This window comes from Salvia miltiorrhiza, chromosome 7, assembly GCF_028751815.1.
Source record: "Salvia miltiorrhiza cultivar Shanhuang (shh) chromosome 7, IMPLAD_Smil_shh, whole genome shotgun sequence".
NCBI classification, from domain to species: Eukaryota; Viridiplantae; Streptophyta; class Magnoliopsida; order Lamiales; family Lamiaceae; genus Salvia; species Salvia miltiorrhiza.
In genome coordinates this window covers 33,511,059-33,530,781 of record NC_080393.1, presented here as the reverse complement: position 1 = coordinate 33,530,781, position 19,723 = coordinate 33,511,059, and the positions used below count along the sequence as shown (strand labels likewise).

Sequence of the window (19,723 nt, the reverse complement as noted above, 5' to 3'; positions counted from 1 at the left end):
AAGAAGAAGAGGGACTGGGAATTCGATCCTTTTCTCTTATAAACAAATGATATCTTATGAAGATGGCGTGAAAGATTATCAAGGGTGAGGATTTTGCTTATCGTATTCTTCGTGCTCGCTATCGTAATGAGTTTGGTTATGCAAAACCTTAATTGGCCAACTCCTCCTTATGATGGATGACTCTTACTCTTACATTGGTAATGGCAATAACACTTATTTCTAGAAAGACGACTGGTTGGGCTACAAACTTACGGAGAAATAAAAAATTCCGCACTATATGCAGAACTTTCTTAATCAATCTGTGGCTAATTATTTCTTTGAAGGCATATGGCACTTCTCGGAGGATTTTATCTCTTGCTTCCCGGATATTGTCTACGATATTTTTCTTTTGCCTATTGGGAATGTGCAAGACACGCACTCTTGAAAACCATCGGTGAGAGGATATGTCATGGCGGCTTTTGCCTTTTCTCATAACTGTTATCGTTTCCCTAAAGTGCTTTGGGGTTCTTGGATATGGGAGAGTTTTATTCTTGTCCGCAGATCTTTGATTTGTTGGCGTGTGCTCCACAATAGACTCCCTACTTTCGACTGCCTTATTCGTTAAGGCCTCATTATGACAAATTATTGCTCGCTTTGCTTGAGCTCGGCATAATTTAATCAACCACATATTTTGGCAATGCATTTTTGTGAGGAAGATTTGGTCCGAGTTCCTGCATTGGTTTGATAAGCTTGATTGTTTTGATTGCTCGAATATCCATAGTTTCCTTGTTATGGCTTAGAATACTAATTTCAGTTCTCAAATTCAGAGTTGTTGGAAAGCGTGCATTATCAACATGATTTGGATGTTTGGAATTGCCGCAATCAAACTTTGTTTAAGGGAGTCGCTTTTGACACTAGGCATGTTATCAAGTTTATCAAGGCAGCGTTTCAGGAGATAGATAGCACCTTTCCTAGCTTGGCAGTATGTCTAATTCGTGGAAAGATTACATTGTCATTGGGGTTTCGTCTAGGACTACCCCTCCCCCTGATTTCATTAATGTCTGTTGGTGGCCTCCTATTTACCATTGGATGAAGATTAATACCGATGGCTCCGCATTGGGTGCTCCAGGGCAAATGGCAGTTGGGGCAGTTTTTCGTGATAAATGGTGTTGGGTTTATGGCAGCTTCCACCTCAAATGAGGTATTGGCTTCGCTTTTGGAGCCGAGCTTTTAGCAATTATTACCTCAAGTGCTATTACCTACTTTCATGGTTGGTTTCATCTCTGGATCGAAGCTGATTCCCTTTATGTTATCAGGCTCCTGGATACGCAACATTGCGAGGTTCCTTGGCGTTTCATTGTTATGTGGAAAAGAAATCTATTACTTCTCAACGATTTTCAACTTAGGATATCCCACATTTATCGTGAAGGGAAAGCGGCTGCGAACGTCATGGAAAATCATCAAGGTAGGAAGGCTGGTGGCCCTTTGCTATTAATGAGATTAGATTATTGTGCGGGATATGTCCACACATAGCTTTATTCGTATGGTTCACTGATGCGATCGCTTTGGCTATTTCATTTTTGTGTTGGGGGCGTGGCCTGTCGTTGTTCGTTTGAGGGGTGCGGCCTCACAATTTTTTATACAGTTCTCAGGTGCGTAGCGGGCTAGGATTGTGAGGCTCGGCTAGTAGGTTCTTTGAAGATTTCTGTCGAGCACCTGGTGAGTGTGAATGAGGCGGAGGGTGGCATGATCTGCCTTCAGCAATGGCGTTTCCTTTGGGGACTTTGGTCGAACAGTTGGTCCTCTTCGTTGTCGGGCTTCGTGGAGGATTTGTTAAATGGCGGGTACGAGCAATTTGATTTAGCCTGATTGTTGTTCGGGATTTTACGTACTTGTGGTGCTCGTTCCTTGGCTGCTATGCCGAGCGTGGTATATTCTTTTTGGTTTTTTGGTTATGTCGGGTAGGATAAGAATGATGGCATGCTTGGGGTGATGGTTAGTACGAAGCTCCATGCCTTGTCTCATTTCTATTTTGCCTCGTTCGTGTCTTATGTGGAGGGCAGAAGTTGGTTGACAGTTAGTCCGAAGTTCAATTCATGTCACATATTCCGTTTTCTTGTTTTTATCCCATTCTGTGTTTCTTGGGATGTCTTTTTTGGTTAGATGAGTACTCTTTTTCCTCTTCAAGGGTTTTTCCCACTGGACTTTCCTTAAACAGATTTTAATGAGACTCGGTCCTTAGTTTGCTTTCTTTGTGATTTCAAGGGTTGTTTAGGTTTCCATAATGTGATTAAAAAAAACAATATTCATTATCAATTAAAAAAATAAATATAATTAATTGATATTTCAATTATTGAAAAAAAATGAAAATTTATATGTTTTCATATCCAGATTCTTAATTAAATAACTAGTGTGATTTGTTTTTTTTTAATATTCATATTTGACTATATTTTAATTTTATTTTATATTTATTTATTTAAAATATCATTCAATTTTAATATTCAATGTGCATCATACAAACAGACATATTAATACTAATTATGTGCTAGAGCCAGCAAGTCAAATTATTAGAGCATCCACATCGACTGACTCGAATCAGTCGAGTGGATGAGCCGACCAATGCAGCCTTGCTTGATTCGAGTTGTGACTCGATGGGATGAGTTTGTCTCATTCGTCCTTAAGATTTCAAATTTTCAACGGCTCTTTCAATCGATTTTTTTTTCTTTTCTTTTCTTTTCTTAATGGCTCTTTCACTTTTTTTTTTCTTCTTTTTCCTTCTATAAATACCTATCTATTCCTACACTATTTTCACACTAAAAATCATCCTCCCTCTTATTTCACTACTTCATTCTTTCTCTTTTAGTCTCATTCTCTCAATTTTTTATTTCAATGAATCCCAACTCTCCCGATAATTTTTCTCCAAATTGGACTGGTGATCTTTCCGGTCCATACTATAAATCGCATCTCTCGACGGTGAATTTAAGGAAGGATCTTGAAGGCGAAGGGCACGGCTCGATGGTGCCACAACGCGGCAACCGAGGAAGCCGAAGTCCTACAAGGAGAAGGCACCGGGTAGTGGAGGCGACAAGCAGTGGCAAATCCAGGATTTCAAATTGGGGGTGCGATAAATAATTACATGATCATAAATATAAAAATATTTAATGATAAAAATAAACATCCCCAAATATTGTTTAATTTGAAGTTTAAGGTTTGTATTTAAGTTGAGCTTATATTTTTTCTTTGAGGTTATATTTTTAATTGTGGGTGCAAAAATTAAATCTAAAATAATTTACATATAAATATTAATACTACTAATTTATTAATTTATTTATTATTTTTTTGGGATGCAGTTGCACCCCCGTGCTCGAAGCTAGATCCGCCACTGGCAATAGAGGGGGCGCCACACTTACACGCTTGAGGAGACTGATCTCATTGCCTATGTTTGGCTCGAGGAGACCAACGATGTCATCCGTTGTGCCGACCAAAAAGGTGATGCCTATTAGACCCGTGTTTTGGATCAAGTTAATGCCATGGTGGCCGAGCCGTTTACCATCCCCTAAGTCAAATCGCATTGGGCCCTCGTTATTATTGAGGTCAAGTTTTGGGAGGCTACATGGGTAGAAGCCAATGCCAAGTGGCCAAGTGGTAATTCCAACGACATGATCCAAAAAAAATGCGCAAACGCTATGCACATCGCACAGCAAGGGCGTTCAATTCAATTGGCAGAACGCGTGGAGGATTCTTCGGGCTAATTGAAAGTTCAAGTCGTTGTACCTCAAAGGCGACGTTCATTCCTCCAAAATGACAGATGCCGGAGAGAGGTGATTTCACTACCTCGGCCTCACGCGAAGAAATTTCTTCGTCCCAACCAATAGGTAACAAGGCGGCGAAGAGGCAAAGGTCAAATAGTCAAAAGGCTTGATTCCTCCTCCTAAGTAAGTGGAATTCATGGGTGAGACGCGCACAAATCTCGTCAAAATCGCCGAGGGGTACGAGACGAAGGATCGACTCAAGCAAGAGATCAATGACGACATAATTTTATTCATGGATACGTCGAGTATGACACTCGAGCAACGAGAAATCCATACACCACGGGTGACCATGATCCTAGTGAGAGAGAGGTGGTGATGTTTGATTTTTTTTAAAAAAGTTTGTCATTTTAATTTATGTAATTTTAATTTTTGTATTTTAAATTAGTGTAGTTTTAATTTTAAGAATTATAGTATTTAAATTTGTCATTTAAATTTGTGTCAATTAAATTAAATGAAAAGTAAAAAATTAAAATTAATTTTATAAAATCAACCATATGAGTCGAGCCAATGCAACACTTTAACTCATAAATGGTCTCAAAACAATCAATATGAATACTCTTAGAAGCACCACAACCCCTTTACTCACCGCGCCATAAACAGAAGGAATGGAACATATATATTTTCAGAGTTGGCAGATATGTAAATGAGAAGCAAGGTATAATAGAAAACTTGATTTTCATCTCAAGTAAGATTCGTGTATGAAAGCATCCTCTCTTTATTCTGTTGATCACAATGTGCAGAAACGTGACAAAAGCAAATAACTCTGACACATACACCAAACCCAGAGCCTTATAAAGAATATTTTGACCACGAGGTCTGGGACAGCACACACCCCGCGCCACCCCACCCACCAACCTGGATAAGATAATGTTTACAGACTGTATTCATACGAAATCTCACAACTCCAATAATCTTGAGACAATAAATAAATCAAAGCAAACCATCAGACACCCAACACATAAAATAATGTAGCATGTCCATCAACATATGCTAGAGCTAGAATTCAGATGCAAAAAAAAGAACATCAAGATGGAAAAATCTGATATTTTATCGGATAACAAGAATATCGACAAACCTCGACAAATACCAATCACACTAAACTGCAGATTCCAAATATAAACTGCAAATAATAGAGAGGACGACAATATGCGGGCAACCGATAAGGCAACAAGCTACCTATACAACATATTAAACTGCCACTCAAATATATCAGCCAAAAAGTTAGCTCGACTTTGATGCCTTCACGTTCTTGCTGATCCCTATGCAGAGGAGGGATTATAGTAGTCTAAGTCAGCAGCACACCCAACGTTTTTCCACGAAACCTCATCATCTTTGCATCATTTTCTTCTCTTCCCACAACCAAAGAGCCATTGGCATGCTTGTTACAATTATACAAACAACAGTGAAAGGGTAAAATTAGAAAGAGAAGGACCAAACAACCAAATCCCTCAATGTTGTGAATGGATTATCTGCTATTGTGTACTGCGTGTCAGCCCACTTCTCGCTACAGTCCTGCAGGCGATAATGCATTAATTCATAGCCATAACATTCAAAATTCACAGTAATTGGTATCAAAGAAAGGCTCAAGAGTGAAACAGAAAGGAGGCTCTCATGGACGTACATTTTTGGTTCATATGATAAATGTAACAACATTAAGTGCAAGCACTGCAAAACTAAGGCTTATTCATATTGGAGTAACATGATGCGATGAACAGCAATATGGATCTCTCAAAATTTTGACCAGTTCCTACGCAAGCAAATAAGATGACTAAAGGACTTATGTTGGGCAGTAGTTCATGTCATAATTAAAGGCATCCAGCATTTAGTAAAGCCACAGAAAAATAACAATTATCTGCTCCACAGAAAAATTAAATGATAAATCCCTATAATATTTTTATCCAAACCACATCAACCCAAGGAAGACTACAACAGCTTTAATGTGTTAACGCGACAATTATTAACTATTGACAGCCACATATTGAGCAGAATCCAATGCATTAGTTGCTACAACACTGATAATTAGATAGTATCATGATTCGACACAAAAAGTCAACAAACAGGCTGTATTTAATGTTGGCATACAATTGGAGAGGTGAAATGTCAACATAAATTCACCCCTGGGAAAATCAGGACACGTCATGTGACAATGCCAGTTTACTAAGAACATAAGCAAAAGAAAAAGAAAAAGAAAAAGAAAAAGAAAAAGTCAGTATAATCTAGGTGACTTTCAGGAGAAGATTCTGAGGGAAGACTTTAAGAAATGAGTCTATCAGAAAACGCAATGTATAACAAAGAAATATATTGAAATCACATAAATATATTAGATCAAGTTTTGGCAAGGAAAACAAAGAGAATGAGAGGTGGTTGCTAAAGGACACAAAACTTAAAGACAACCCGAGGAGAAGATAGTTGTACTGATAATTAATAGGGCCACTCTAAGGAAGTTGGAAATTTTCTTCTACAAATATACACAGAAGGCAAACATATAGAGATAGCAAACAAAGGCCAAAATTTCAATATTAAGGAACTGTGTATACGCTAATTACTTCGAATACATAAATTTTGTCACCATGTGGTCGAGCTGAACATAGAATGGAGAATCAGAAGGGCAGTATACCAACAACCATATATGCATAGTATATCAAACAATAAATTAGTACCAGTATCATATAAATTTAATACTCATAACTTTAATAGACATGAAGAAAATATGCCAATGTAGTTTATGTACCACAATATTGACACAGTATGAGACTTGAGACACTATACCGACAAGTAAAATAAAACATTTTTTTTGGCAGGTAAAAGGGGAGTAATTTGCCTAGTTTCAAGTTAATTTCATTACACATCTAAAAGATCAAGATGTTGATACAGTTTGTGGAAAGTCCAGATCTGATAGTCAAAATCATATCCCATTTCCCATTCAAATAAGACCTCTACAGGCCAAGTGTATATTAATGAAGCATCAGAAATAGAGGATATGAAACTGGGCATTTGCCACAAATTTTACACATCGAGGCATAGGCAAAGGTCCATAAAGAATAACAAACCATTGGCAGTCAGGGCAGTACTAATGCATCTAAGTGCCATTATTCAGTTCCCAGCGTAAGGTTGTTCAAAATTTCTTTTTCCATCTGATCTCAGCATATATGCCTAAAGATAGAGGAGAAATACTAAAAGCACGTTTAGGCATCAAGACAATCCTAGTATCAATAGATTGTGCAAATATTGCAGCCAAGTAACTGTGTTTCTAAGAGCAATTTAAGTGAATTGGGTTCCTGATCTTTGGAACCAACCACAATATATTTTCATTTTTCAGTAGGTGTTTTCTAATGGAAAACCAAGCACAATAGAACTTGAAATAAGCATTGGTTTTGTAAGCAGAATAATCTATGTTATTGTACAATGTAGGATGGAGTGAGAGTGGGGAGGCTAATTGACCATTGGGGAGAACTACTATAACAGAAAATACCTTCCAGGAAGCATCTGAGAACTATTCACTGAACTCTTTGAATTCCCCAACCTTTTGGACTTATTTTCATGTTCCTTGTCCACCCGCATTGCAGCCACCTCCTTCTCCATAGCAGCCACCTCCCTTCTCATCTTTTTGGCCTCCACTTCCATTGCTTTAGTCAAAGTTTCTACCTTCTTAGCTAACATCTGATTGTGGAAAGGACCAAAAACCTTTAGCATTAAGACAATAGCAAGAAAGGACTTAGAAAAGGAAAGAAATCAACCTCAATAGCATCATCCTTGTCTTTGAGGCTTTGATCCTTTTCGTGGCAAGCTTTCCTCAAGGAAATCACCTCTTTTTGTAACATATCATACAACAACCCCGGCACGCTATCTTCTTTTTCTGTAACTTGTATGTCACTAGGTTTTTCCACTTGAGTTGCTTTCCATGCACTACTTTGCGGCTCAGTTTCCTTAGTTCCATCACAAGACTGGCTTTGCTTAAAGTTTGGTCCTAGTCCATTTAAGAGAACTTTGGACCTGTCCAAAGATCTTGAACCACCATCAAAGGACTTTGATGTTCCTTTTGCATGTTTCAATACTGAACTGCTACCAGAAGATCTTAACTGGAAGGATGGTGATCTCTTGGGTAAGAAGCCATTGGAAGTCAATTTTGAAATGTTATCAGCTCCCCCCAGCGACTGGCGTCGTGAAGGACCATTGCTTGAGCTTCTTCCATCCGATGAACTACGTGTTGCTGTGTTTGGTGATCTCAAAGTCTCTTCAAGAACTTTCAAACGTAGCTGATACTTTTCCTGGTGAGAGAGAAAATTATTTTAGATTCATCTATTTTAGTTAAGGTTTCTGATTCTAATAACAATATACTAAAATAAGCCATTTACTTTCAACTGGGCTTCTGATTTTGCAGCTCTTTCAGTGATGGCTAACTTGTCCTTGAGTTGCTGCATCTCCCCCTTTGAAGATAGAGAATGATATCATGAGAACTTTCTCAAAGCAACGACTAGTGAAATACTACTACTTTCATTAAAGCATACAGATCACTTTGACAAGCAAAGAGAAGGATGTATAAATACCTGCAAGAATCTTCTTTCTTCTAACCATTGTTTGACAGGCATTACTTTGTCATTAGCATCTTTCCATTCATTAGCTACCACAGTCGCTACCCTATTAGCCGTTACCTTGGCACGAGCTAGCTCCCGGTCAAGAGTTTTTCTTTCTTCCTGAAAATAAAAATAGTATTCCACGCGCTTATGTAAAGCAAATAATAGAATAGTTTTGTATAAGTAAAATGATGGTTTGAACAGGGTTGATGTGTATAGAACATTACATTCATCTCCTGAACTTTCCGTTGGTAGTCACGTACAGCATTGGCAGCTGCACCGCCAGCAAGCACGGCCTCTTCAAGTTCACGTACAGTTTGGGTAAGTTTTTCAACCTCAGCAACCTTCTGCCGATGCATTTTGTCCAGTATCTTATTTTCTTCCTGATAAAACATAATGATCTTTCATTAGACGAAGAAGAAAAATCTGGCTGAATTCATATTGAATAAAGAGAATATTGCAAACCTGGCAGATTTCTATCTGCTTCATCAATTCTTGGTTCTTATTTTGGAGATCATCGACCATAGAAGCTTTTGCCAGTGCCACCTGTACAGTTCTCTCTGCTTCAAGGAGAGCAGCTTCTTTTGATTTGGTAAGCCGGTCCAGTGCTTTGTTATCATCCTGCAGCTTTGAGATCTAGAAGGAAAAAGGCAAGGTTATTTCAGTAATACCCTCAAACGAGAGTACTTGAACTATAAGAACAGAAGCATAAAGGCGCAGACCTCCTGCCGAGCAAGCTTGAGCTCAGCCTCCAATGGAGCCAAGATTGCTTCAATTGGAGGCATATCATCATCCTTTTGAGCAGCATGAACTCTCCGAAGAGTGGCTTCTGCTGCAAATTGAGCCGCCATGGAAGCCTTCTTTTCATCATTGATTCTCTTGATTTCAAGATTCTGTTCATGAATGTTAATTAAAAATGAACATTATTCAAATTATATACCCAGGAAGAATAGGGGGAAGGAGAAAATCTAGAGTGAGTACCTTGCTTTCCAAAAGCGATTCTGTTAATTTGAGCTTCTCATCCACCTTTCCCAACTCATCAGTTAGCTAAAGTAAAACAAAGAAACCTCAGATTTCAGACATGATTCAAGTTAATCTAGGTTCTTGCAGGGAAGGAAAACAAAAGAAAGAGTAAGGGAAGAAAATGAACTAGCTTAAGTAGTTTTAACACATAACTACTATAATATACATGAAAGGCTGACTTCAGCTGAATGACCCAAACCAAATTATTTCAGACTATTGAATTCGTCTGAAATAGAAGAACATTTAGCAACATTAATTGTGTGGTGTTATATCAAATACATCAACCATTAAACTGATACAGGTCATATGTTTGTAAGACCCACAAAGGGTAATAATAACCTCATATCCTTCTTCCAATGTTTTTATAGCCATGGAACTTGGAAACTGACCTAGGAGGATACTAGTTCTCGAAACAACACTACTTCCCTAGTTTGAGTGCAGAAAAAGAAAACTCGTCCCAATTTTTGCCATATAGAATTGGTTGCTTTTTTCTACAGAAGGCTGAGACAAGGTGACCACCAGTAGAGGCAGCTAGCAGAGACTGGGAACACCAAAACTTCAATAAGGAAGGTGTAAAAAGTCTTAACAGCGAGCATTTCAAGAGTGGTTAAACGAGTCGCTTTACCCACAACAATCAGGGAATCGCAATATTGTCAGTATTATATCATGATAAAATATTAAAATTGGATTGTTGAACATAGATATCACTAAACTCATCCCAATTCTCTCCCGCAATCAACCCCATTTCCACTGAAAACATAAGATAGATTAGGCGTCAGTTTCCGTGTATGAAACTAAACTACAGTGAAGAAGATATACTCCACGAAAACAAATTTAAAATGAGAGCAAAAGAAACCTCTTCAACAGCTTTTTCACGAAGTCTCTCGGACAACTTTAACGCCTTGATCTGAGAATGGGCTTCCCCCAATTCCCTATCCTTATCTGCAAAACAGCAACCCTCGCTCAAGTGTCCATTTTCATCTCAGAAGTGATTAAAGCATCACATAATGGTCCATTAAAAATAAAAATAAACAAAAAAATGGATAAATAAACTAGGATATGATTTTGTTCGGAGCTTGCAATTAAACATAATTATTTCTAAATTTACAATCCCCTAAATAAATGGCGCATAATAGCGGCACCGTCGACACCGAATCAGAGCGAGAATCTAGTGGATCCAGCTGAAGAGACTCACCTCTGACTTCGTTCTCCAGTCGATTGAGCTCCAACTTCACCGGATCCGAACCATGGAGCAGATTTATAAACTCATCCGCGTCGAGGCTCGGCCGCACCGACGCCCTCCGCCTCGACGAACCCTTACTGCTTCCCTCCTTGAACGACGCCGACACGGTTAGCGGCGTCGACGCCTGCGCATTGCCGCTGGCCTCACCGGGATTCCGCTCCACCGCAAAACCAGCACTTCCCTCGCCGGATACCTCCGCCATCACTGATCTATTTCCTTTTTGCACCGCGCATCAAATTTCCGAAGACTTTCGTATTAACTATCACAATGCCTGTATATAGATACAGATATTTGAGCGGGTATCGGTAGACAGAGAGAGCGAGATTTGGGAGAGATGAGTTTAAAAACAGTGCACACTGCAGTGGGTATAATATGAGTGAAGATGATAGAGTTTTTTTAGAGATAGAGAGGTGATTTGAGTTCAAATTGACGTGATTTTGTTTCTCTCTCTAGAAAATAAAGAGAAAAAGGGAAAATTACAACTATCTCGGTGCTCTGTGCGAGACTAATGTATGCTTTCTGTGCTGCTTGAGTGTGTTTAAGATTTAGAGGAAAAAAGAAAAAAGACACGCTCCCCCACAGAATGACCAATAAACCCTCAGCAACACCATGCATTCAGAAGAAAGACTCGGGGTAGAATTGACATATAAATACTTAGAGGAGTGGCTCAAGTAATTTTCAAAAAGCAGGAAAACGATTACTAGAATTCACTCTCTGTTTCTGTCTGTGACTGCGTGCGTGTGAGAGAGAGAGGAGGATGAGGTGTTAAATTAGTAGTAAAACATTTTCACTACAATTATCAAATACACACACACAAGAAAAACAACTCAATCAATGCCATTTTTTTTAATAAATCCATCGCATCTACTCTAAAGAAAATCTTTAATATTGTACATTTTTTTGAGTTGGTTTAATGTCGTACATTGAATACGTAGCATGTGGTAACCTTAAATCGGATAGGTTATACAGTTTATTATGGCAACGTTAGAACTTAAAGAGTTATTGAATTCAAATGAGAGGGTATATTTACTAGAAAAGCTTAAACTATTATTTTGTCATCAACTTAATTGCAAACAATTTACATCATTTAGGTCCTACATAATCCAAAAACTAAATTCATCGGTTGCCAAACGAAAACAAAAAACATTAGTTAAACTATTTTATACGAATAAGATTTCATTTGAATGCAACAATGATTTTTTTTTTAAATGTAATTGTGGATATTTTTGTGACAGGGGAAACAAATTAATGTGGACTCGAATATGACTATAAGGTCTCATTAATCAAATTATTACTAATTCAATGCATGCATGCGCGTGGATTTTTTTTGTTATTGTTGTTGTCGTCGTATTTTACAATATAGTATTATTTATAATTTTGTAGCTCCAATTAATTACCAAATTAACTGCAAGACAATAAAGCACATTGTGCTATTCTTGTTTGACGCAAATGTCAAATGTGTGCTCGGGTGTGGTGCATAAAATGCTTATTATTTTGAAAAAAATAAATCAATTAATTTAGCATATCAGTTAACGAGTTGCACTACTTCCTTACACATTATATTAATTACTTTAGTAATATATGGATTAAAAATATCATCTAATTTTTGTTGCAATCGTCACCAATATTAACCATCACTTGATGAACTATTACGCTTTATTAAAACTTAAATATAATTGAGTGTATCGTACAATCGGATTGACTTACAATCAAAATAGTGTTATTTATATGTTTCGGCCAGAATACGGATTCGGGTCAGAATGCGAATCGGAATATAAGTAAAGATGCAACTTAATTGTACGATAGACCCGATTATACCCAAGACCACCTCATTACACTTTTACTGATTTCAAACAAAAAAACACAGCAAACATTATTTTGTCAAGACATGCACAAATATTATTGGTCTTGGTGTGGTCATGGTCATTCAACGAAGAGGGTGGAAATTGTATAAGTAAGAGAAAAGCATACTATGCTCAATAATCTAATCTAAATACCAAATATTAAAATTATATATAAAGATTAATTATAGACATCTTTTGTATCATGTTAACATGTTCACTGCGGATATTGTGATATTAAAAGGAGGTGGTCTCCATCACACCCGGGTGTAAATGACACTAACACTAACATTAAATGATATTAACACTAACACTGTCTTGAAATTACATTAATATTATTTTGTTTTACAAATGACATTATCATATTATATAAATAACACTATCTTGAAATTAATGACACTAACAGTATATTGAAATGACACTAAAATTAAATGAAATTATCTTGTTATCGAAATGACACTGTACACCCGAGTGTACCACAGGAAATTTTGTCTATCAAAAGACGGGGTAAATAACTCATTGACTACCACTTGTTTTCAAATTTCATGCTATTTTTTATCAATTCTAATATTATATCTTTGTGATTTCTTTTACACCCCGTTTATAATTTCAAGTACAACTTTTATTTTTCTAATTTTGTTTTTTTTTTCTTTTTCTCGCTTTCATTTTTAGTCAACAATAGCTGATTATTATAGATTTTTTTTTATCAGGACTGATTATTATAGATATTTTTTTTTTTTTGTTACTAAGCATGACTAATTTCTTTTTAAGTTTGTATATGTTAACTAGGGTTGATTGATATAATTTTTAAGACATAATATATCCATTCTTTGGATTTAGTAGACAAACCATTCATTATTGGTACTGATCATTGTTTCATAATTAGAATTTATAATTATTCCTAAATTTTAATTTATGTACTAATAGTTAATTAATGCGATCCATGTTCTACAGAAGAGTTTATAGAAATTCTCAATTTAGAATTATTTATTATTAGGGCTGAGTTTTCCTCATAGAATTGTACCTATTTTTAGTTGGTTATTTGGACCGATCGTATCATTATTATGACTGAAGATTGTTTTAAAATTTAAATTAAATAATTCTACATTATATATGATGAGTATTTAAGGAAAAAAAAACATAATTTGGTTTAATAATTTGGGAGGAGTTGATTCGTTTGCATGCATCGAGCTCATGCTATTGAAATTGTCAAGGAAGAGGCCCAAAGGACCACGGGAAAGTTGAGGAGTAAAACCGTGGAAGCTATAAAGGCTATCCAATGTCCCAGTCCGCCTCTGCCACCAATCACTGTTGATCCAACTCAACCACTACCGAAGCAAGGAGATCCCGGCAGCTTCATTTTTTGTATTGGTTTAGGTGGAGTTGGGGAGGTCTCGGGTATACTAGATTTGGGTGCAAGAGTTAATTGGATGCCGCTTGTGATGGCCCGACTTATCTAGGGGCCAACCACGCTGAACTTGGGGTGATTATTAAGGTTATTTAGCGGAAGTAAGTAACTTAACTATTTTGATTGAAAAACTTGATTAATTAGCGGAATTAATGAACCTATTCTTTAATCGTCCTGCTCAAAGGAAAACCCGACTTGACACGAAGTATGAGAACTCCGGTCAAGTCCAGAGAGTTCGTTATCACGGTGTTTGAGTGCCCAAGAGCAACTCAATTGTTTAGTTGTTTAGACAAAGCAGTAAACAAGTTCATAATTGCCACGTAGGGCGTAACTAACAAAATGAAATGTTTGGTGATCGAGGTTATGGGAAATAAATTTCATCGAGAAACCTTATTGACAGCTCCAGACCACCACCACCACCTAGCCCCCGCTGCGCCCGGCTCCATTAACCTGAAATGAATTAAAACTTTGGGCTGAGTACTAATGCACTCAGTGAAGTTAATGCCCCTTTTTCTTTAAACTGGTTTTAAAGAACTGTGATACTTGGTGAAATGCATGCCTGTAAGAAAATATAGCAATACTTGAAAAATAATTACTATAAATTCTGAAATACTTATAAGCCTGTAGCTCCTTTAACCTTTGCTCGCCTTTCTGGTTTGGTGTTACCTTTCTTGGTGCTAAGTATGGGAGACCCGACCGAATCAATCTCATACCTAGACTTCTTACTGGTGTACACTACCCTGGCCCCCGTCGGGGACAGAGCCGGTCGTTTGGGGACGACCCCATTTGTTCTGTGGGGACAACCCCGTTTGTTCTTTGTAACAACCAAACAAAATATTTGCATGCATTCACAATTTAAAACATATTTGCTTGTATAAAAAGAGAATGCTTACTAATCCAATATACTTTTGCAAATATAACCTACCTGATCTTCGGTGTGGAAGAGAGAGGTGATCTTAAGCTGTGGCACCGTCCTGCGGACCAATTCCTACAAGACGAGTTCTTAACACTTAGCACGTATCATGGATAATGAAAACCGTTGTCTAGTTAAGGTCTCTAGGTCAGCCTATTTCCGAACTTACACTGCATAATCGAACTAGGGATTATGCATTTTACATACATTATGCATCTAGGTTGACTCACTCATTTTTATGAAAACTTTGTACAAAACATGTCTCAAACTCGTCATGCACATATACTTAATCTTTCATGATACATCCTTTAAAATCAACTTTCATACTTAGAAAATAATTCAACAACTTGAGCTCTTAAGGGGCTATTTTGCAACAGACACCAAATCTGCCTCGGATCTCTAAATGAGGCTCCAAAGGACATTCTGGAAACTAGGCATTTCGAGGACCATTCTCCAATTTGAATCGAATGAAACAGAGTTCAAACGAGCAAGATATGTCCACTCAAAGATGGGTATTTAACAAGCAAAAAAATGGAAATTTCAGATTTCCAGATTAGAACCAAGTCAGTGGGCCTTCTTTAAAAATTCATATCTCCCATTACAAAAGGCCACTCGAAACTCCAAGGGTCAATACGAAAACTAGGGAGAGAGTGTAACACACTTCAGTTAGATTTACCCCTAAAAAGGTTCATGGTTTAGGAGATATTAACATCTAAAGTTCAGTGCACAAAAAGAGTTCAAGTTCGGCAGATTCAAAATTTAAATCAGAAAAACCACTTTAGGCTTCACCAAAAATTCTAAAAATGAACAAATAAGTTCCCAACATGTCAATGAATATTCAGTAGAAAAATACGCTTGAGAATAAAAGATTTAAGTTGGCCTTTGCCACATCAAAGTCGTAGGTTTGTAAAACCTACTGGATGAGACAAGGAATAAGAACTAGATTTCAAGAATTTATACCGGTTGTTTTCCTTACTCAAAAATGGTGAGGCCGATACCACAAGAAAGATACAGGAGTCTAGAGTGACATATTCAAGTTTCAAAGGTTTTCACCGATTGAAACTTGACTTATGGTCTCCCAAAAATTGTTTACCAGAAATGCATTCTAGACAGGCAGTGATGTTCAAAAATTCATAAATAAATCATACGAGCTTCAAATATTCTGAAATTTTACCATAGTGTAGAAAACATATTAAAGACGATACAAAATTAATTTGGGAATTTTTGGGCACCGTTTGGATGGCTGGAATCGCCTTGCAGAACACTGTCGGAGCAGTGTAGTTATGGCGCGCAGATTCGCTGCTTTACCTCATGTACGGTTTTTCACCCAATAAACTCTACCAAAATAAACATCCAAAACCATAAAACATATCCTCACATAATATATCACACATATGTGTAAAAATCCATGGCCATAAAGCATTTTCAGTTGAGAAAATCAAAGAAAACTCACCCTCGAAGCACAACCTTCACTCTAACTTTACGCCCTAGTTTTCCCACGCTCTCCCTTGCTTTGATACTTCTCTTGGGGCTTCAAGGGCTTCTATGGAGTGTGATAATGGTGGGAGAAAAGTTGTGAGAGTGGGGGAAGGGAGGAGGGACGAAATGGAGAGGAGATGGAGGGGGAGTGAGGCTTTTACTCTTCTAAATGAAGCTAAAGATTGTGTAAGGAGTTGTATCAGCCAAATGACTTAAGTGGAGGGAGGTGGGAACGAAAATGGGGCCTAGAGAAGGGTAGGGTGGCTGCCACCAATGCATGGGTGCATTGGTTGTGAGGCTCTTGCACTTTCCATGCATTTTGGTAGTTCCCAATGCATATAATGATCACCTTTGTCCCCTTTTGAATTTAAAAAGGTGGCTGATGTATAAGTGGGTTTTGGGGCTGAAATAAGCTGCATTTGGGCTCTAAAATAGGACTTTAAAATCGGTCCCAAGACTCTCTAAAAATCGGCCCACCTTTGGCCCTCTATACGGGCCCGTAATCGCTCAAACCCGAACTAAAACAAACTCGTATTAGAAATAAATATGCACTTTGCTTTTCATACTTTGAAATGAAAATAAATATACATATTTATTGAAATCAACATCACACGGAAAAATAAAATAATCATCTTCTTATTTACCATCTTTCTTAAGAGAAAACCTAGGCATCAAGACTCATTAAATCATCACTATGATAATTATTCTTTTTTTAACCGGGAATTGGGACCTATCACATCCTAATAATATCAATAGGATCATATGAAACCTAGGATCTAAAATCCGGGGTATTACAACCTACCCTCCTTATGGAAATTCCGTCCTCGAAATTTGTACCTTGGTATGGCAATTCGGGGTACTGTTGGTTTATGTTGGACTCTAGCTCCTAAGTTGCCTCTTTTTGCCCATGGCGATTCCACATCACTTTCACCATTGGGATCTCTTTGTTTCTAAGAACTTGTATCTTCTTATCAGTGATGCGTACTGGTTTCTCCACATAACTAAGATCTGGCTCGAAGGTTAGATCATCATATGATATCACGTGTTTGGGATCATACACATATTTCCTGAGCTGTGATATGTGGAAAACATCGTGCACCTCTACCAGACTGGGAGGTAGTGCTAGCTTATAGGCGTTCTGACCTATCAATTCTAGTATCTCAAACGGCCCGATGAAAAACGGTCCCAGTTTTCCTCGCTTGCAGAAACGCACCATCCCTTTTGGTGAAGCACAGAATCACCAACACCTAAACTAGAAATTAGAAAGCGATAAATGACACACGGATTTACGTGGTTCGGCCATCAAGACCTACGTCCACGAGAGGTTCTTCGTTGGTTTCACTATACTTTGAGAGAGAGTTACATATTACAAGTGTGTTGCTTGAATGAGTTGATCCTCTAGTTTTCCAATAGATGTGCTATTTATAGTTTGTGAGCAAACCCTAATTCTAAAAGCCCACTCATCTAGTCAATTGGGCCCAAAACTCAGTACAACGATCTTATTCCCGAAGTTGAACTATCATACGTAGCTGTGCAGGAAAGGCACTTTGGTGGCGCTGCTCTGACTGCGCAGCGCTGCCGCGCTGCTTTGGTCTGCGCTGTTCTGCTCTGGCTGCGCAGCTCTGGTTTGGCTGCGCGGCTGCACGGGAAAGCTACTTGGCTGCGCAGGAAGGCACCTTGGCTGCGTGGGAAGGTTTCTGTGTGCAATCATTATTCACTCCATCTACTTAGGTGGATTTCTTACTCTTTTATCCAAGATATCCGATCGTACCTGCGTTGTTAGTTTCTGTAATAATAATAATAATATTAATAATAAGGTAAAATAGGCTTAGATTGCTAAGCACAGCGCTGATGGGAATTACAGTCCTCATCACCTTTCATTGGTGAAACTTTGAGGAAGACCTTGTCGCCTACTTCAAAGGCTAATTTTCTTCTTCGCTTGTCTGCGTAAGACTTTTGTCTGTCTTGAGCTTCTTTGATTCGCTTGCGAATCTGTGCCACGACATCTATCATTTCTTGGACCATTACTGGTCCTAACACCTTCTTCTCACCTACCTCATCCCAATACAGTGGAGATCGACACTTACATCCATACAATGCTTCGTACGGTGCCATCCCGATGCTGGTCTGATAACTGTTGTTGTAGGCGAATTCCACAAGTGGTAAGAGTTTCTCCCATTGCTCCCCTTGATCGAGTGTAACTGTCCTCAGCATGTCTTCTAGCACTTGGATAGTTCACTCAGATTGTCCATCCGTCTGGGGATGGTACGCTGTACTGAAACGAAGTTTAGTACCTAAGGCGTTCTGGAGACTTGTCCAAAATCGCGACGTAAATCTTGTGTCTCGATCGGATATTATTGTACTGGGCACGCCATGAAGGCGAATTATTTCTTTAACATATACCTTGGTGAGCCTTTCGAGGTTCCAAGTCATCTGGACTGGTAAGAAGTGAGCTGACTTGGTTAGTCGGTCGACAATGACCCAAATTATCGTGTTTCCTGATTTTGACCTGGGTAGCCCCACTACGAAATCCATCGTGATAAGCTCCTATTTCCATCTGGGAGCTGATGTAGGGCCTTCACTTGTTGGCACACTAGACACTTTGCTACGTGGAAAGCTACATCGTTCTTCAAACCTTCCCACCAGAAACTTTGCCTCAAATCTTGATACATCTTGGTGCTGCCAGGGTAAGCGGCATATGGTGTGGAGTGCGTTTCTGTAAGGATCTCCTCTTTGAGCATTGGGTCGTCGGGTACGCACAATCTTCCTTTAAAGGTCAGGGCGTTATCCGCTTCTTCCCTAAATTCTCGGGGTTCTCCCGTTTTGCTAGCTAAACGTTTCTTTTCTAAGGCCTCACTCTGGCGCTGGGCATAGATGATTCTTTCACGAAGGTCTGGTCTCACAATCAAGGCTGCTATGCGTTCTTGGATTGTTTCTGGTGGTACTACTACCTCAAGCCTAAGCTTCTCAAATTCTCGAGTCAATTCTGGTTCCTTAGTGAGGGTACTCCTTAGGCTTGTTGTTATCTTGCGGCTCAATGCATCAACTACAACATTTGCCTTCCCTGGGTGATAATTGATGGTACAGTCATAATCATTTACCAACTCTAACCATCGCTTTTGTCTCATGTTGAGTTCCTTTTGCTCAAAAAAGTACTTCAGACTCTTGTGGTCTGTGAAAATTTCGCACTTTGCTCCATAAAGATAGTGCCTCCATATCTTTAGCGCGTGTACGACGGCTGCTAACTCTAGATCATGTGTGGGGTAGTTTATTTCGTGTGGCCTTAACTGACGCGAAGCATATGCTACAACCCTTCAGTTTTGCATCAGTACACAACCGAGTTCTAACTTCGAGGCATCGGTATATACTGTATATCCCTTACTTCCTTCAGGTATGATCAATACTGGTGCCATCGTCAATCGCTTCTTCAGTTCTTGGAAACTAGCTTGGC

The 19,723-nt window shown here is 38.4% G+C and overlaps 1 protein-coding gene and 1 long non-coding RNA gene across 2 annotated transcripts; both read right to left on the bottom strand.

The window, feature by feature from the left end:
- Positions 1 to 4,821: 4,821 nt before the first annotated feature.
- On the bottom strand, positions 4,822 to 11,160 carry LOC130996072 (microtubule-associated protein 70-2-like). Its single transcript, XM_057921586.1, has 11 exons — positions 10,584 to 11,160; positions 10,245 to 10,330; positions 9,347 to 9,412; positions 9,088 to 9,258; positions 8,831 to 9,001; positions 8,593 to 8,748; positions 8,339 to 8,485; positions 8,147 to 8,218; positions 7,529 to 8,059; positions 7,264 to 7,451; positions 4,822 to 5,303 (listed from the first exon to the last, which is right to left on the bottom strand). Exons 1-11 carry the CDS (start codon positions 10,831 to 10,833, stop codon positions 5,264 to 5,266), a joined length of 1,878 nt encoding a protein of 625 aa, XP_057777569.1. The 5' UTR covers positions 10,834 to 11,160; the 3' UTR covers positions 4,822 to 5,263.
- A 2,860-nt stretch (positions 11,161 to 14,020) lies between these two features.
- Positions 14,021 to 16,494, bottom strand: LOC130996107 (uncharacterized). Its single transcript, XR_009092387.1, has 3 exons — positions 16,247 to 16,494; positions 14,806 to 14,868; positions 14,021 to 14,330 (listed from the first exon to the last, which is right to left on the bottom strand). It is a non-coding gene; the product is annotated as an uncharacterized LOC130996107 (long non-coding RNA).
- Positions 16,495 to 19,723: the final 3,229 nt, after the last annotated feature.

Excerpts from the sequence above, each read along its gene's own strand:
- LOC130996072 (XM_057921586.1), bottom strand. The coding sequence starts at position 10,833 with ATGGCGGAGGTATCCGGCGAGGGAAGTGCTGGTTTTGCGGTGGAGCGG. Across the intron at positions 10,331-10,583 it reads ACTGGAGAACGAAGTCAGAG|ATAAGGATAGGGAATTGGGG; the intron begins GTGAGTCTCTTC and ends GCTGTTTTGCAG. Across the intron at positions 9,259-9,346 it reads AATCGCTTTTGGAAAGCAAG|AATCTTGAAATCAAGAGAAT; the intron begins GTACTCACTCTA and ends ATTCATGAACAG.